This window comes from Watersipora subatra, chromosome 3, assembly GCF_963576615.1.
Source record: "Watersipora subatra chromosome 3, tzWatSuba1.1, whole genome shotgun sequence".
Classification (NCBI taxonomy): domain Eukaryota; kingdom Metazoa; phylum Bryozoa; class Gymnolaemata; order Cheilostomatida; family Watersiporidae; genus Watersipora; species Watersipora subatra.
In genome coordinates this window covers 65302389-65322267 of record NC_088710.1, presented here as the reverse complement: position 1 = coordinate 65322267, position 19879 = coordinate 65302389, and the positions used below count along the sequence as shown (strand labels likewise).

At 35.4% G+C, this 19879-nt stretch overlaps 1 protein-coding gene across 1 annotated transcript; it reads right to left on the bottom strand.

The window, feature by feature from the left end:
* Positions 1-2631: 2631 nt before the first annotated feature.
* On the bottom strand, positions 2632-19519 carry LOC137392176 (MFS-type transporter SLC18B1-like). The gene is made up of 13 exons (XM_068078815.1): positions 19383-19519; positions 19067-19194; positions 18601-18824; positions 17905-17978; positions 17413-17560; positions 16291-16359; positions 14122-14209; positions 12439-12578; positions 11717-11815; positions 4599-4699; positions 4401-4493; positions 3952-4120; positions 2632-3489 (listed from the first exon to the last, which is right to left on the bottom strand). The coding sequence occupies exons 2-13, from the start codon at positions 19182-19184 to the stop codon at positions 3346-3348; spliced, it is 1467 nt and encodes a 488-aa protein (XP_067934916.1). The 5' UTR covers positions 19185-19194; positions 19383-19519; the 3' UTR covers positions 2632-3345.
* Positions 19520-19879: the final 360 nt, after the last annotated feature.

Here is a 19879-nt window from a genome sequence, read left to right as displayed (position 1 = left end):
CAAAGGATGAAACTGCATCACAGCTAGAGAAACCATGCAAACCTATGAGATTTTCACATTGTAATTTATCTCCGAGCATAGTAGCCTTAGTAGCTCTATTCTTGCAATACTTTTCCATCACAAAATCCACACAAGCAGCCTTGTACTTCTTAGCATGAGCAATAAGCACATCAATAATGGTATCAGCAAGTTGACGAAATGTTGAAGAAATGGCACTGGCACGCAGGGCTTGAATAAGCCCCATGGCATTCACAAGGATGGCCCCACATCCTCAATACCTTGGAGTCACTGCATTTATGGCAGTTTAATCATGTCTGCCATAGGTATGAACTAGTCCTTTGAGAAGGTTTCTAACTCAGTTGCCCTCTGAAAACCTGGGCTGTAATATTCACAAACTGCAGCTGGAGGCACAGCTATCTGCTTGTCCCCTTACATAAAAAGTTCCAAGATACCATAGGTAAGTAGTGAACAATCTTAATTGATTCTGTTAAGGCAAGGTTGATCAACATTTTCACCACTTAACCAGTTGTGTATCGAGCATTATATCGCAGATATACTCAGCATAACACTTGTTATGAGAGGCCATCTCTAAAGCAACCACATCTTGATCAAAGTTCTACAAAGTACACGTTCTATCCTGTTTGATGGTAGCAGCATTCTTCAATCCATCTGCATATGTAGACAGGTGCACCAATGTGTACCTGTGCAAAATTAGCAAGTTGTTTATGCAAAACCATGCTTGAAGATGTCAATAGGAGTTTAAATCCGTTGTGAGGGCCATAGTTGCTTGTAGGGCGATATGATGCCAATCATTAGTGCCATACCAGTACAAGTTGGTCTGCAAAACAATACAGGGCACTGCTTATCAATTACTTAATCATAGTCAAAGCAACTGAAAAAATCATATCTTATCTTAATTTACAGAGTAAGTAGACATACCAGCAGACACAGTTTTGGCCACATGAAGGACAGCTTTGCAAGTAGTTGATTTGTGTGAGTAGTACCGCACCTTATTTTCACAAATCATGCATACATGTTTAAATGTAGGTCTTGATGCGTATAAGTGGGCAGCAGAATTGGTTCTTGTGATTTTCTTTGGTGGCTCATCTTCATCTTGACAAGGTGTATCATGAGTAGCAGGTTTCGGACTCTTTTCATGTGGCTAAATGAATACCAGAAAAACATTAACTGGGGAAATCACTATCACTTAGTCAGCTTAGACCAATAAACTAGAGTGAATACATGCATGATTTGTCCATTTGGTAAACGTGGGCAAAACTAATGATTAATGCTTTGCTGGATTGAAATTTAGTTATTTTTCAAACTGAATACAAGTATTTTGATCAGTAGTTACTACTAGTGGTTTGTACACACTACCATGTCAGCATTCCTTTCATCTTATTATTAAGCGTAATTAAATTACATAATAATTATTTTATAGAATAATTATAAGTCCGTTATCTCACCTTAAATGTTTGAGTGGTAAAGTATCACAAGTCTAAAAAAATACTCACTCACCTCACTGTGTTTTCTCATAGCAAGCTCAATTTTGCTGTTGTTAGTCTCTGATAGCGTGTTCTGTGAATCTGAGAGCCCTTGCAGACAAGTTGAAGGTATACACAATTAGAAACAGACCTTTCAGGCTCTTTAAAAAGTGTTTTTCCGCTTTCTAGACAGTGACTGAGTGTTTGACCTGTGTGCTTAGTCAATGTTTATCAAATTAATTTCTTGAGAGCCATGTATGTGTGCTACACAAGTCATGTCAAAGCTCAAACTATGAATGCACTTATCTTGTAGCTTATTATTTTCTATGATTTATCAGCGTCAGGTTATAAAACATAATTATACTTTTACTGTTTTGAATTTTTTTTGTAAAATTAAGCTATTAAACCATACAATGATATACACATGTATATATAGGTATATACATGTATATAGTTTACATGTGCGTGTAACAATTGCAGGATATGGAATAATCGAAAATAGATAAAAGATGAATTTTGATTTCACCACTGACATCCTAAATCACTGCAAAATAATTATGATAAAAAGTTGCAAATTTGATGTTTCTATGGAAATAATCTTATTTACAGGGGAGATAATTGACATTCTCGAATAACAAACAAAAAAGGAAATTTATTCTCAGCTCAAAATTGCATTTAAAACAAATACATTCAAATTTGTGACTCTTGTTTACTATGCATGTTGTTTGCGCATCACACCTTTAGCAACACATCTCTATATTGCTTTACATAGGTAAATCTTGTCTCATAGGTTAATGAAACAAATGATTCTTACATCGTCTTTAAATTTTGCATCAACCTTTTTATGATGATCATGGAATATTTGAATTCATGGTAAATTCTAGTACAACTAGATCAAATATAATGATTTGACGATGAAGTTTGTTGTGTACTTGCAGCTGCAATAACTACCCTTAAAAATCCAAAAATACTTTTCCCATAGAGCTAACCGCAAAATATTTTTTCTGGCACAATTTTTAAAAAGCGAACCAAGCAAACCAGACATCAACGATCTTATATATTCAGAGTAAGCAGAGGAGGAATGCAAAGATTTCATTGCTCCATGTACCAATGAACGAATGAGCATTGATTCTTGATTTATTTATTATTGTTATTACCACAGGTTAGCTAGTTAAAACCAACCAACCCAGTTATCTGCTACATGATTCAATGTTACAGAATGTTCAACAGCTTATAACAGTATCTAAAATCTCATTATAGAACAATAATTGGTTTTGTCAGAATTAAAAATGTATAATTTAAAATTTTGTACAATCATTGCTAGTTAATCAATACTGAAGGTAACAATAAAAACAGAATTATAATTTAATATCCCACCTCGGTATAACAAAATAAATTGAGCAACATCCAAGAATAAAAAATACAAGATTTGTCTTGGTAACGGATAAACAATGAAAGATACTAGCAAACATATATGATCTCTAAAGAAACAGTATATTATGATGATATACAAAACCAAAATGTAGATGCTATATGAGATTACCTATGACTACTGAAGAAATATTGTAGTAGTCAGAGAATTCAATAGTAGAACATGTGAAGAGATAAACAATCATTACCTTAGGTGATAATATTAACCTGCTAAATGTATAATCTATGGATGGCTGCAGAATTATGCATAACTTCAAATGCGATATTCAATCCCACCCCCATTTCCATAAAGGTGGTATTATTCTTTGCCGGAAATCATATTCAAGAATACACCACCTGCTAAACACATTGAAAACATTGGTTGATGGATGAAATGAGAATAGATGGCACTTGGCATCATTGCACATGTAGATAGAAATGAACAGGACCTTCATGCATTAGAAATGCTTCCATAATCTGGAGGCTGGGAATTCAAGATGTTAGTGGGTACAGCCTCAGCTTCAACATTCAAAGGAACAGGAGGCCAGCGATGCAGAGATTTCATTGTCAACACATAGCCGAAGAGCACCAGACCCTATAAAATAACAGCCTCATATAGAAGAACAGCGAGGAGATTTAAAGCTCCATAAAATTAGCAAGGAATATACATGACCAAATTGTGTTTTTTCTCTTCGGAAATTAAAAATCATACACTCCAATGTGAAAGTATATTTTAAGGAGGTCTCATCAGAATTGACATTTACACTCCTGTTACTATGCAGAAATTGAAGTTTAACTTACTAGCCGCTGTAACACAGTTATAGTAGGTACAATCATGTCAAGAATTTCAAGGTTGAATAAGAGTTGTCCGACTGTTATATGATCAATTATATGACAACTCCCATTTTATCATTCTGCTAAAGCAATACATATGCTAATGTTTTTTGGTCAGCATGAGCATTGAAGCAGACTGACAAACAAGCAACTGAAATTTCAACTAAAAGATAACTGTCTAAACATCAACCAGTGAACAGGGTTTTCCTTCTGTATGACTTACCACAGCTACAAGTATAATGGCACATATTGAGGAGGACCAGGCAAAACCGTACGTATCAGCGAAATAACCGGCAGCTGTTGGTCCCACAAAGCCTCCAAGGGAAAATCCAGATTGAAAAAATCCAGACACCAAACCAAAGGTTGCCAGATTATCTTCGAAACCTTTTTCTCTAAAAGTATAGAGCTACATATATTCCTTCAAAATATTCCGCAAAATATTCCTTCAACTAAAATTTTGATTATATTCTTGAAGAATTGCTTCCCTTTCATATACTGCTCACACGGCTAACAATGCATATAACATATGTTGATGTTATATTAGTATTATGAATGCACATGGAAATACAGATGTCTCACCTACCAGAGCATAGTATGCAGAAGAGTAGTTACTGGTGTCGTACCTACTCTGGTATCGTTAGTGCAAAAGAAAAATACGGATGTCACACTTACCTGAGTATTGTGAGTGCAAGAGGAAATATGGGTATTATTGATGCTCCAATAGCCAGACCGAGTAGTATTAGAGCTATGACAGTTTCCCATATTCTACAAGAAAAGTTGCTGGACCACTTAGATTAATAATCATCACAGCGTCAAGTTTATATGAATTGGAGCATAGCTTGTGAATATGGGTCACTCTAAATTACTCACGCTGTAGGTATAAAGGATGAGAGGAGGGGATTGGGTCCTAAAAGAACGAAGGCCACACCAGTCAGCCAAAATCCTCCAACTGACATCGAGGCTTGATAACCCTAAAACAATGAGGAGTCATTGGCTTCATTTCGTTGCAACAAGTTATATCCTTACTTTTTATGTTCAGATGACATGCAGTATTGACTTGTGGGAGAAGTGAGAAGCAGCAAACCCTTCCAAAATTGCTTGACAGCATGCTAATTGTGATACTTACTAACCAACTACAACTCATCGACATCTGTGCTGTTATCTGCTATCTGCTGTGTTATCTCCGCATTCTGTCTCAGAAAGCAGTTTTTGAACCAAATTGCAGAGTTGCTGAAGCATAATTTCGTTTGAATTGCATTATCACTTGAATTGGCAATACACTTGGCTGGTTGACGCAGTTATCCATAGGTTAACTGACAGCATTCTCAAATTACAATCATGGTCTTTGGTTTTTTAGTAATGAATTTGTCCTCAGTAAAGCAATTTATAAAAATATTTGTGATGTGAACCCATAGCAGTTGTGCTTTGCTAAAACATAGACATATGAGCAAGAGACAGCCTATTAATGTCCATGTTAGCTAGCCAATGCTCAGGCGCCATACCATTAGCTTACGGCGGCTGCCATGTTGAGGTAATTTATATTTATGTAATATGTCAGTTGTATGCTCTTGTTAGTTAACATTAGAGATTCCACAATTTAAAATGCACCAGCCAATTCAAATACTGATCCCCAAAGTTTATTTTATTACAGAAAATATAAATGTACACGTTGTATTTATATACTCATGAAATCTTTACTATAATAGGAGCAGTGTCCGTTTGTCTGTCTGTCCATAGTCATGCCAACAGCGTTAGCGGGAAAAAAGTATGTTCCATTGCTTCCATTGACATCGATTACTGGGCAATTTGTAATTAAGTTACCTCCAAGAAACAAGGTATTTTGCAATATATATATACATATATATATTACGTTTATATAGTAGATATGTTGTGAACTGAAATTTTTTGGTTAGTCACAAATTATCAGACTAGACTGATTTTTTGACTAGTTCCAATTTTTTAGATTAGTCCGCATTTTTCGAACTAAAGAACAAATTTGGACTACAATATATATATATACAGTCAAACATGGATAACTCGCTCTCGGATAGCTCGAACACATGGTTAACTCGAACGGTTTCTTTGGTCTGTTCCCGCGTAATGATAAATTGCTTTAGATAACTCGACCTCGACTTTATTAACTCGAACAGTTTTTTGCCCAACGGCTACCGAAACGGTTGTTATCGCTTTAGAAAATCACTTTATTCCAAGCCATAGAGGTAAACCGCAACTTTTCGTAATTCATAGGCGTCGTTATTACCACCATCGGCAAAATATTTTTGTCAACGACTTTTCTAAAGGTTTGGTGAAATTTGATTTTTACCAAACATCCGCTTAGCGATGGACCTTCGGAAGCAAGGAAAAGTGAGGTAACCTTCCAGGGTTGGCATAGTATTTCCCATGGCGGTTATTACAGCTGGTTTATACTGGTTTTTACCGCCCCGGGAAAAACTCATTTTTGTCCAAAAGTGGGAAAAGCGGGAAAAACTAAAAAACCTCTTTTTTAACAAGTTGACTAATGAAGAATAACGAATAACAATACACTTATACCATTAGCTGTCATAGAGCTTGTTTATGGCTCTTCAACAGTACACAGGCTAAAAAAGCGCCTAACTTTTATAATTGGTTTCTTTACTAAATATTGAATAAAAAGACCAGATCACAAGATAATATTCGTTTATTTACATATATTAAATAGTACTATTGAATGAAAAGCAAAACTGATGTGTGAAACATGACAGTAAGCATAATACAACAATTAGAAAATAATTGAAAAACGAAAACACATGAAGATGATGCCAAGTAGTCGAGACCGGTGAACTAAACAAACAGATTAGAGTATTGAGAATTGATTGTCCAAGAAAAGTTAATCCTCGTATTCGGCCGAAGCATACCCTAAAGAAATTGTTTTTAGGTTTTGGTATCAAGCTACCAGTTTGGACGCTTTCTCCATTCCAAGCATGTCGCGCAGCTTGGTCTGCACTAAGGAAAAAAGTGCTAAACAATACACGTCAAAACAGTTCTATTTCCTGACTGTAAAAGGCTCATCGTTATTTAACGTTGGCCCGTTTCTTGGGTGTTGATTTTTTCTAATTTTTCCCACTTTTAAACACTATTTTATTTCCATTACTATTGATTAATATAAATATGGAGTCACACAACTAATTGTTTGGTCCAATTTGCCATTTTTATTATATTTCATTGTTTAGCAAAATATTTGGCGAAAAAAATTCTGGCGTTATATTTCCCAGTTGTTCCCGGTTTTTACCAGTTGTTCCTGGTTTTTACCAGTTTTTCCGGCTGCCCTGGGAAAAACAGTTTTTCCCGGGAAAAATGCCAACGCTGCAATTTTCGCATAAACTTCAAGAAAAATCGACAAAATTGATCTTGGTTAAAACACTCAAAAGAAAAAGATGTCTTTTCTTCTGAGCATTTCAACAACGATCAAGTTTTGCCAATTTTAGTCTAAAGCCGTCCTGGCAATAACATCACCTCAAACAACAAACCAATCTCAAGTGATAGAAAAATCTATACTTTTGGATAAAAAAGTTTTACACTTTACATTCGAAGCATTTAATTTGAAACAAGCCATTTATGCTTTTGATTTATATTATAGTTTGTATACGTACATGTATCTACTAATAAATAAATACATACATGGACTTGTGACAGTGCTCTGATAACTTGAACGCTCTGATAACTCGAACACTTTCGCTCGGTCCCGCGAAGTTCGAGTTATCCATGTTTGACTGTGTATATATATACAGTCAAACATGGATAACTCGTCCACGGATAGCTCGAACACATGGTTAATTCGAACATTTCCTTTGGTCCGTTCCCACGTAATGATAAATTGCTATAGATAACTCGAACTCAACACTGTTAATTCGAACTGGTTTTTTGCCCAACGGCTACCGAAACAGTTGTTATCGCTTTAGAAAATCACTTTATTCAAAGCCATAGAGGTAAACTTCATCTTTTCGTAATTCATAAGCGTCGTTATTACCACCATCGGCAAAATATTTTTGTCAACGACTTTTCTAAAAGTTTGGTGAAATTTGATTTATACTGCTATACGATGAATAGCACGGGCTAGCCGGGTCACGCGTGCAAGGATTTTCGCCACGCACATACAAAACAAAAATCGCATGTTGTTTTTGTTTTGTATGTGCGTGGCGAAAATCCTTGAGTGCGTGGCGTAACCCAGCTAGCCCGTGATGAATAGTTTTCCGACGATGATTCCGTGTTGAATCAACGTCGGAATGTTGAATGTTTAAATCGTCTTAAAAATTCTTGTAATTAAACGTATACGTTGTCTGAGCTACAAAAAAACTATTCATCGTTTGACCTAAACACAGAATACGTGTGTACATTCAATAAGTATCTATTAAAAAAGCGTGAGTGATATAGAATGTACCGTAAAACCTCGTAAAACTTCTAATTGAACTGCCTCGGAGTGTTGCTCTTAACTAATCTCAGGTAAAGTAAGGTAATCTGCATAAACTTCAAGAAAAAACGGCAAAATTGATCGTGGGTAAAACCCCAGAAGAAAAAAATGTCTTTTTTTTTAGCATTTCAACAACGATCAAGTTTTGCCAATGTCAATCTGAAAAATGTCCTGGCAATAACATCACCTCAAACAACAAACCAATCTCAAGTGATAGAAAAATCTCTATACTTTTTCATGAAAACGTTTTAAACTTTACATTAGAAGCATTTAATTTGAAACAAGCCATTTGTGCTTTTGATTTATATTATAGTTTGTATATGTACATGGATCTACTAATAAATAAGTAAATATATGGACTTGTGACAGTGCTCTGATAACTTGAACGCTCTGATAATTCGAACACTTTTGCTCGGTCCCTTGAAGTTCGAGTTATCCATGTTTGACTGTATAGGGGAAGGCGGGGTACAGTGTGCCAAGGGGCAAAGTGATCCACCATATATTTTTTAAATTGTAATTTGTATTTGGAGTTATCATTTTTACAAGAGGTCATGTGATCACTGGAGGTCCTTTTGAATAAAGAAAGAGCATTGGAAAGCTGAAGGTAAGAAATTTATTAACAAAAAACTGATTTTTGATGTTTTTTGTAAATTTCCAGCTTTGAGTTTGTGGTCTTCATTTTGTGTTAATGCTTTGTTTTACATAAATAAAAAAGTAGAGAAATATTATCCCATATGATTATAGTAAGCATGTAAAACATGAAAACTCTTGCGCATCTACAATTTCTTGCATGCTTATTTTTCTCAAGAAAAGTCAATTGGGGCAAAGTGAGCCAATGGCTCACTTTGCCCCGCACATACACAAACTCTCAAAAATGTTACACAAAACTAAAGCAAGTACTGCTTACATTTTAGAATGGTGCGAAACTACAAAGGTAAAACTGGGCAGGCAGTCATAAGTCAAGTAGAATATGCTGCAAAGATTATTGAAGAAGGAAATGGAAAGTCAATTAAAGAAGCTGCCAGAATTCATGGTGTGAACTGTATGACTCTTAAGAAGCATATTGAAAAAGGACGTGTTGGAGGTGCACAGCGTAGAAGTGAAACTAGTTTACACCAAGAAGCAAGAAGAAGAGTTGGCTGGCCATGTAAAAAATCTAGACAAAAGATTTTATGGTTTATCTACTGAACAAGTACGTAAACTAGCTTACGAATACAGCATGGCTAATGACCTGAGCATTCCACCAAGCTGGTCAAGAAACAAGAAAGCAGGTGAGCCGGTGTTTAAAGTGTAGCAACATGTGTCTACTTGGTTTAGATCTACGCTAAAAACATCCAAAGTAACTGTGACTAAAAACAAGACAACAAAAATAAGAAAAAACAGCAAACGGATTCTTCATCAGAAGAAGAGAGTTAGCCTAAGAATTATTGTGTTCTGATGAAGAGAGTCCAGATGAAGATGAAAAGGAAGATGTGCCAACTCCTACTAGAGACAATATTAACATCAATGATCATGTTTTAGTTTGGTACGAAACTAGCAAAGGTTGACTTGCAACAAAATTCACATTACAGTTATTTGGTATCAAAAGATTCACCATGTCTTACTCTGCTGTGTTGCAGGTGCAAAATATGTGAAAATGTGATTACAAGCTCTTAAAAGCTCAAAAACGAACAGTTAATCGTGGCCATCACGAAACCACCGTAGATTGAAATCAGTTTATTTTTCTGACGTAGTCATTACATTTGGTTGTTGTTTTGTCACGTGATGTTCTCACAGGAATTGAAAGGCCAATAAAAGGCTCAATATAAAACTTCTCGTAGCACTAGTTTAGGACAAGCACTTCGGGTTTTACCGAAGACCCTGTATCAAATATAGGTGCTCGCTACTTTACAGCTTTGTTTCGACTTGAACTAATCGTCTAGTCGTAATCTGATCATGTGACCCATACTTTGCGAATAATTTCTGCGACATTTTTCGATTATCACAGGTGACCAACAAGCTCATCATGTTTATCAGATGATGATATGTACTCCTTAACAAAGGTTAACAAATTAAACGAATTTTCACGGTAGATTATAAGTTATCAGTGCTGAAAGTGACAGCATTACAATGGCGATGAAATAGACACGTAAAAACAATAGACATGGTTTTATTGAATGCGTGAACTATATTTGTGAAAATATTTCTACGAATGAGGTTGCGTGAAAGTGTAAACAGAAGCCATCTTGTACAACTACGTCCCATTTGAGCCGTTTTGGAAAGAGATTCTAATCTACGGCAGTCTCGTGATGTCTGCGATTAACTGTTCGTTTTGAGCTTTTAAGAACTTGTAATCACATTTCCACATATTTTGCACCTACAACACAGCAGAGTAAGACATAGTGAATCTTTTGATACCAAATAACTGTAATGTGAACATTGTTGCAAGTCAACCTTTAATGTTTAGTATGAAAGAAGAGTCATGAAATGTAATCAAAACTCTGTTACCATCAATTTCATGAGAAAAGCTGGTGACTGCTTTGTTTATCCAGAGGAGGAAGACGTTCATGATGTTGACTTCGAATCTATAGTTATATTTTTGGGACAGCCAGTAAACACTGGTGGGACTCTGAGGGTTAGAAATCGAACTACATTCAGAGTGGAGTTATCTGCTTATACTGTAAGATAAACTATTCTCAATAATACTGCTGATAGAGACATTGTGGGCGACACACTTTTTACTACATTATTTCACGATAATGCTCATACGACTTGTTTCCACATTTTACGTTATAAACTATGTATATTTAGTTTACCATGTTCTATGTCTTAGTCATGAGTCAAATTTAATTAGCCCATTGTCACACTTTATGTTTTAACACAGTTAAAGATATCAAATATATATTATGTGCAAGCAAATCACATATTTATTGCTATGGCTCACTTTGCCCCATTGGGTGGATCACTTTGCCCCAGTAGTGGGGCAAAGTGAGCCAGGTGTAACATGTTGCAAAAACAATAAGTTCTCGCGATGGATCCAAAGTAGAGCATTGGAATTAAAATACAATAATAACAACATGTTGAACTCTCTATAGACCAAGTTTCTGCTCAATTCAAGCAGTCACTTTTATTTTATTTGAGAAACAAAAAAATTGGCTCACTGTGCCCCGTCTTCCCCTATATATATATGTTTAAAGCTTTTACCAGATGATGTTTGACGAATGTCCAATATCTGGCCATTCTTCTCAACTTAAATATAAAATTAAAAAGCAATGTTTAATCAAATTATACAAGAATATTATTAAATCTTAAGCTGTAATTTTATCTGCTACAAATAGCGCAATCATTTGGGAGCTGTAAGTTTAACTTGAACAGTTGCCTTCTAGATTTTGGAGCACGAATTGGTCCAAAACCGATTGACTGGATTGAACATGGACAGCAGCCTCACCTAACCTTGAGCATCTATGTGCACTAACACGAGAAGCAAAACCAACAATTTCCTTTAAACTTGCTCAGGTATTTTAAAAGTAACCAGGTTAGACGAATCAAGAAGTTGTCTTACCTTATCACTGATATACCCAGAAAGAGGTGCACTGAGTGCATACACTCCAGGACTAATCATAAAGATGAGCCCCACCTGAGGGATTGTCACACCATTGAACTACAAGTAGTACACACAAAAACCTCAGTCTATTCCGTCCAAAACAATGCGCTTTTAAAATGTAAAAATTTAACATTTAGTCAAACCTGCACGGCTGGAATTAATTTCTCTGGAGACAGGCTTCTAATATTTAAACTTTCATAAACTATGTCGAAGCAAATACTACTATAAGAATACACTGTAATTAAATCCAAACCTCAACAACCTATGATAAATTCTGATGGTAATTCTACATAACATTAAAATATATGCATTACATGAAATTATACAGAAAACTAAATATAGAAAACTACGTTACATGTAAACAAATTTAACTAATAAGGAGGTGTTGATTATAACCTTTCTTTAGAGACACATGAACATATGTGTAGGCTTAGACATGCATAAACTCAGAGACGAGGTTGAGATCGGGAGGTAGAGAGACGGGATAAGTAGCATAGCTTACTCTAACAAACGATATTATTTAGAAGTAATTTATAGCTTGTTATAATCTCTATTTTCAAAAATATTGAACGTCATACACTGGGAAATACCTTGAGTGTAGAAGAGTAAAATGTATACTCAAACTATGTATTTGTAAGTAGAGGCTCGACCAGTAAAATCAACCCGCAGAGTGTACTCACAGTTGATGTCATCCATGGACTGAATGTAGGGTCGAGGAAACTGAGCGACATGCCACAGCTAACGATGCACAAAAAGATAACAAGACAACCCGGGATCTTCAGTATGCTCAGCATATTGCCAGAGAGCTTTGCCACATCATCTAAAGGAGAAATTTCATCTGCTTATCTAATCCGTCATTCTCAATATGTTGCAATTTCAAAAAACACCTTGCAAAATCATTAGTGTGTTTTGCAATGGAGAAACTTGAAGACAACATCACTAGCCATCATTCGGCAATCATTTAGCTTTTAAAAAGTTGACATGGATTTGTCATCTTGTTGCATCATCACTTTTTATAGATGATATCTGGGTTCGAGAGTACAAACTAAAAAATTACTGCATTCTTAAATACATCAATTACTCCTCTCTGATCAGCTTCAATACACAACATGGCCACGATTTGACACTATTGCCAAGGACGAGGTTAACTTGACTGGCAACCATCACTGTGACTTCACAACGTATTTTTCTAAAAATATCATTATTTCCCGCAATAGATATTAATATACAGAAGATAAACTCAAGATAGCATGTGTATATTCACTGCGAGACTGAATCTTTCCCGCAGAACCTTTTAATGTGAGCCATGGACAAATTCTGATGGTTGAACATTTACAGACGCCATACAAAGGGAAATAAAGAGCTTTTGAAATGGTGTTGCATGGTTTAACGAATGAAAATTAAATAAAAAAGCATTGGAGAGAGGCGAGGATGCATGGTATGAGTGATACCTGATTGATGCATAAAATTGTTACAAGAAATGCTTGTGTGTGGTGACTGATAGATCTCTGTCCAAGAAAATCTTCTATTATGGCAGCCAACATGAAGAATGATATCAGAACTTCTTAGTCCCTTTCTAAAGCTCATGCTTTCAATTGTGATTAAGAATAAAAACTGGCATATGGACGCTGACAAAACTTCCCAGAGAATTAAACAGCAAAAGCATGAGCGCAATCTTTCACATGGAATGAGCTATGCACAGTTCACTTATTGTAGTGCCTGCTATGATAAAGCCAATAAATATTTTTCAATGCCACACCCTGTGACAAAGATGGAGCAAATGTTCCATATAATACACACTGTGACCAAGAGGGAGAAAGTGTTCCATGCAATACAACCTGCACCCAAGTCAGAGCAAGTGTACCATATAATACAATCTGTAGCCAAGCCGAAGCAAGTGTACCATGTAATACCAGCATTCCATGTCTGATCAAGGAATGTTAAAACATGAATTGGTTTGACTGGTGCAAGCCTGACCCCAACAGCACACATAAGATGGTAAAAAAGCTAGAGGCCAAAAAAATATCAAAATAATTTGCTACCGAGAGCAGACAACTATCTAGCATACAATACAAACAAAACCATTTCCTTTCTTTTAGCACTCTACGCTTCGAAGTAAAGCAAAGCATTACGAATCAATTTTTGCAGCAGTAAAGCTTTGAAATTTAACACTATTAATTGAAATAGCGGTGAGTTTTTCAACCTGTACATTGTGCAGCTTGTTCTTTGCTCTATGATAGTATAGTTGTGGTGGACTCATGAAGCCACCCTATCTTAGCGCCCTGAATTGAACTATATGGAATAGCGCAATCAGGGTGGTTAACATGTATGAAGAGAGGCTCTCAGAGTAGAGAAGTACTCACCGACAGTAGGAAGGATAAAGAAGGCAGCGATAGCCGTTATCCATACCAAACAGCCAATCACGATAAATGGCAGCAGGTACCCACCGAGCTGTAAATGCATCAGCATATTTAACAACACCTCAGCAAATGACCAAACACCAGAAAGAACAAACAGAGCAAATGTGTTACTTTCATTTTGTGTTGCACATCTGTTGTTTTAAATTGGTACTCAAAATTTTAATCCTGTATTATTTTATCAATTGGCAGTAACTACATAAACTAGTAGATTCCTATTTTTTTTTGATTGTCTAAAACTACCAATAGGTGTTTAAATTTCAATAATACAGTTTTTTCTCATATAATATATATATAAATTATACACAGAAGATATATTCTATATATAACCTTCATCTTCAACTATTCTATAGCTGAAGATGAAGGTTCACTTTGTTTGGACCACTTTGACAGCCCACTACTTACTACTACTAGGCAGTTACCGACACACTAATGATTACTATACACTGTGTCTAGTGAATTCGGCTGTATGAAATCAATATCACCCTTAGTGTAAGTTTAATTTTTGTTCATATATAAAATATATAAACAAAAATGTATATTATGTTTGTGTTGAGTATGATCAGACCATCTAACAAACTATATATATATATAGTTCATATACATGTATATGGTATATATATATATAGTGGTATACATACATATATACATATACATACATACGCATATATATACCCATATGTATCACTAGACCAGGGGTCAGCAACCTGCGGCTCCGTAGCCGCATGCGGCTCTTTCATCCCCTCGCTGCGGCTCCCTCTGACTTTAGATTTTTTTCCTTTTTCACCATATGCCAAGTAATTCATAAAACTATAGAAGTTTTTATCACTAAATTTTGTAAGATAATTTTAAAAAAAGTGTAAATATGGTGATAAATCAAACATTGTCGTTTGTTATGCATCATTATTTACGTTCTATTATTATTATTAGTACCTTATCACATGATTGTCACGTGGCTTTAACTTTAACATAAAAGTACAGAAAAACGTACTACCGAATTCGCACAGAGGGCCAGATCGCTACAAGATACCTTATAATATTTTGTCAACAAACGGAGTTAAACAATTATAAATCTAGTAAGGCTGGCCAGCCACTTAGGACCGCAATATCGTCAACAACACTTCTGGCAAACAACAACACTAATACAGGTAGCACACCTTATAACAGTTTATGCGCCAATAAGACGGCCAAAACTATTTTGTTGTTTGCAAAAGTGTAATTTTGTTTTCTCAGCAGTTAAATCATTACATATGCCACACCATTTCGTTTTATGGTGTAAACAGGGTATAAAAACATTAAAATCTAAACAAAAACGTTACGTGTAGTATTTATTTATTTTTAATTAAAAATATCAAAAGGGGGTTTGTGGCTCCCACTGCGTTCTTTCCTGTGGAAAACGGGTCCAAATGGCTCTTTGAGTGGAAAAGGTTGCCGACCCCTGCACTAGACGGTGTTTAGTATATGTATATAGACGAAAGTTCAGTTTAATAACTCTCAACGTTAAAAGGCTACTCGTCATTTTGCTAAATTAAAATTATATTTACATAAAGTATTTCGGAAAAAGGATATAAAATTATTTCTGAATTATTCTTCTTATGCTATAATAAAATAAAATGAGCAACTCCAAATATAATTGCTTCCGTTCTTTGTCAAGATGTTTGTAACACCAACTCTAGTAAGTTTCCAACTGCTGATTGATGTTAAGTGCTAAGAAATGAGTAAACAGAGGTTAGTGAGTTTGATGTAAACTCAACTGATATATATATATATAGATATATATTTATATCTATATATATATATATAGATATATATTTATATATATATATATCTATATATAGATATATATTTATATCTATATATATATATATATAGTTTAAGTGCTCCCAGCCATACCACACTGAAGTAATCAAATGTTTTGTGTTGCCGGTAGTTTTTTTTAGCAGTGTTGATACACGATTATGCCCTGGTGTGTCACACACACACAACTTCTCTAGTAAATCCGTCAATTTGTCTACATTAATCTCAGGTTATTAACGCTTTCTGGCAACACTGGCTAATAATAATATAGCAAGATGGTCTGACTGCATTGATGGAACTAAGCGAAAAACTACTCACCCCATAGAGAGCACCACCAATGGATGGACCCAGGACCATTCCTACACCACTGAACACTTCGAGTGTACCCTACAGAATATACATAATACAGTAAAATACTAGCAACTAATAACTTATTGTAAACAAAGGGTCTAAATAAGAGAAAATGATATTAGAAGCCTTCCTAAGGAGCGAGTCAATATCTAGGATGTACATTTTATAGGTGGCTGATGCTGATAAGGTACGCCTCAGACAAAAGAGGGACAACTTCAATATCCAACTCTCATAGCTCAACGGGAGTTGTGAAGCATAATTTGTTATTTTGTGGGGCAAGAAAATATATTCTCAAATAGAGCACCAAACCATAAAATAAACATAACTCAGCAAATACATTACCATGAAAATATTCATTATAGTTTAGTGAAAATAACCACAATAAAAAAGGATCATATGATAGCAGTAATAAATGAAAAGGTGTCGACGCTGGTCAGGTGATAATAGCTAGCACCTGCCCATCCTTATGACACAAATTACTGTTGGCTGAGAGTTTAATGTGAGTTATATGGTACTGCAACATGGCTCAAGATAAGCTCCAACAAAACAGTCATAAAGAGGAACTACTGTTCCACTTTATTTGAAGCGTATATACAACAATTAGTAATAATCATTGATAGCTACCCACAGTTGTTCTTATTACCATAATATTGGAATTTGTGGAAGTTAATTGGGAAAAATTTCACATACACAAATACATTCATTAGTATATCAGTCTAGACCACAAATCTATAAGCCATCCATGTACAGGGACGGTCATAAGTCACATAAAATAGACCAATATACCGTTGCCAGGCACTTAAAGTGGATGCGGTATGAAGGGGTGTTGCTGATAATGAGATGATAAAGAGATAACAGTAAATATGCACCTTGGTCTTGAGGCTTGGAGGAAGCCAACATAACTAAACGCATCCGTTTAATTTGCAAAATAAAGAAGCTAAAACATATGGCGTGAGTAGATTTCTTGATGATTATTTTCTGTGAGCATTATTGCTATATTTGCTTAGCCAGTGCATGGGACTTAATATTGACATTATCTAATTCAACTTTCACGTAAAAAACAATGGAGATTAAAGATTTACTACTTACCAATGCCTGTCCAACATTCTTAGGAAAGGTGGTGGCCATGATAGCGAAGGAGGCAGTGCTAACCATCGCACACCCGTTAGCCTCTACAGAGCGGCATATAAAGCACATGGCTACATACACTGGACCATCGGGACATCGGTCAAGAAACCTGTATAAAGCATCAGTTAGGCCGTTAGGCTGAACTACTATTTTACATAATACTATATATGCACATGGTTACATCGGACAGCATACAATATAATATTAACTTACTTTGAAAATTTTTGTTAGCATAACTTAAATGACACAGGAAGATTCTTCTAAAAAAGTTGCTGTATTTTAGGTAAAATCTCTGCTGTCACCTACAGCGAATCTTCTTAACTATCTAAAGCAATCATACCATCTGTTATCAGATAGCAAACAGAAGGTCAAGGAATGGCTCAAGCAATGATCCACAGCAACTTCAGTGATAAACAAGCTTCACACATGTAGTGTTCGCTGACTTTGACTCACCCAAATGATATGCTGCAGCCTCCAAGAATGAATGAACCAGAAACAAACATGTATTTAGCACCCATTTGTCGAATCTATAAAATTAATAGCATTCAGTAGTCAATAATGTTGTGGCAAGTGGGTAAACCTCTTAAGAGTTCTTCATTTATATTGTGCCTACAAAAAATTGCTGAAGAACTATGTTTGCAATCTACCACAGGCCAAATCCACCAACATTATACTTAGCAGCATTTTAACAACCAATTAAAAAGTTTATGTCCCCCACATACAATATAATATGGACCAAGTAAAAGCCAAGGGTTCTCAGAGCTCCATATAGAGCTATATTATTGCTTGGTGATAGGTACAAAAACTTGCCTAGAATCAAGGGTCAAGTTTTTATGACGATGGTACCGCCGCAAAGTTATCACCCCTAAAGCATTATCCTTACATTTTGGGTATTCTCAGGAGCGGATTAAAAATTAACTTGCCCAGTAACTATTTGTGAAAAAATTGAGCAATATATAGAATAAATTATATTAACTTATATATTGTAATATTTTTTATATATAATCTTTGACCAGGATCTTCCTGCATGACTAGTTAAGGTGGTTTATTCCCTGTCACCTTTGAAGAGAACTTATCGCAACTAACACAACAATCAAGCTTTCTTCTGAGCAGTTGAAGAATATTTCAAGCATGCTGAAGTGTACTTACAAATATACCATATATCGGTGCTGTGACAAACATTACAAGTTGAAATACTCCAAAGACGAGACCAACTTCAGTTGCTGTTGCGCCTTTTTTTGCCGCTTCAGTTGGGTAGAAAGGTGAGATTATTCCAAAGGATATACACAAAGACACATTCATTAATGATAAAGATATAGCAGTTAGTATTTGCTTTCTAGTCCATTTTTCTGCTTTAGGCACATCGTTGGAACCTAAAATATGATAAGACCTGTATGAGTAGGTAGACCTTTAAACTCTTATCTACAAGGTGGAAGACCACCAGATCATAAAAACCTCAAGCGGTCAAAGAGTTTAAGAATTATTCCCAAATGTATTGTATATTCTGGTCGTGTTTCTTACGAAGCTCGTTGTTGAAATTCTTGTAACACATGTTCAAATGAGTCACAGGCAAAATTGGATATAGCTAACTAAATAACAGTAAAATTGAGCAAACCTGAAGAGCTGATGTCCTGAGAAAGTTCATCTGTAGAATCGGCATTAATACTGCTAGCAGCATTGACACTAACAATCCCTCCCTCTGTAGCTAACAAACTGGCCTTGTCAGATGACATCCTTTTAATTCTAAAATGAAAAATAGTATTTGCTTATATCAGCATTCCAGGCTCTAATAAAAAACGATTCTTTTTTCACCCTTTATGCCTTAAAATTTGCACACCAAAAATTGCATAAAAATAATTAGCTGTGCTATATTAAAGCGGGTTTGTAAATGCGGCTAGCAAACTGATTAATATCATGAAAACTAACAGTACCAGATATGTAAATAAGTCCTGCAAACGAAGCCAATAGTAAAAAGGCTGACAAGCTCATGAAAGGTTCACGCGACCAATGGTATGTGCAATGGATTGCAGTCATCTTCTTATGATTTCTCTAGGCGGCTTGCACCATCTAACAAAATCTGTAGACAAAGATTTATAAATCCTGTTGTAAACAATAAAGTTATGCGAATTGTTGGATAACTTTCGATTTCGCGTTATAGTTATAATAAAAGCTAACGTTTATAATATTGGTGGAATCAAACTTGTCTTATTCATAGACCAATCTTTTTTTGCACGCAGACTATGTAGGCGGAGTCTACGAATAGATTAGTCTGCGATCACGAACTTCAAAACCATGTGCGAAAGAAAATCAGCTTGATTGGCTAACAAGCACCAAATTTGCATTTGATTGGTGACTCCTCAGCGAATCCAGGTGAAAATCTAATAGAAACTTGACGAATTTGTCGTAGTTATGTAAGTAACCACGTGAT

Bases quoted from the DNA above. Each gene is read 5' to 3' on its own strand.
- LOC137392176 (XM_068078815.1), bottom strand. From the start codon at position 19,184: ATGTCATCTGACAAGGCCAGTTTGTTAGCTACAGAGGGAGGGATTGTT. The intron at 17,561-17,904 runs GTGAGTCAAAGT...TGCTTTATACAG, and splicing joins GGCTGCAGCATATCATTTGG to GTTTCTTGACCGATGTCCCG. The intron at 11,816-12,438 runs GTGAGTACACTC...TACTACTTGTAG, and splicing joins GTCCATGGATGACATCAACT to TTCAATGGTGTGACAATCCC.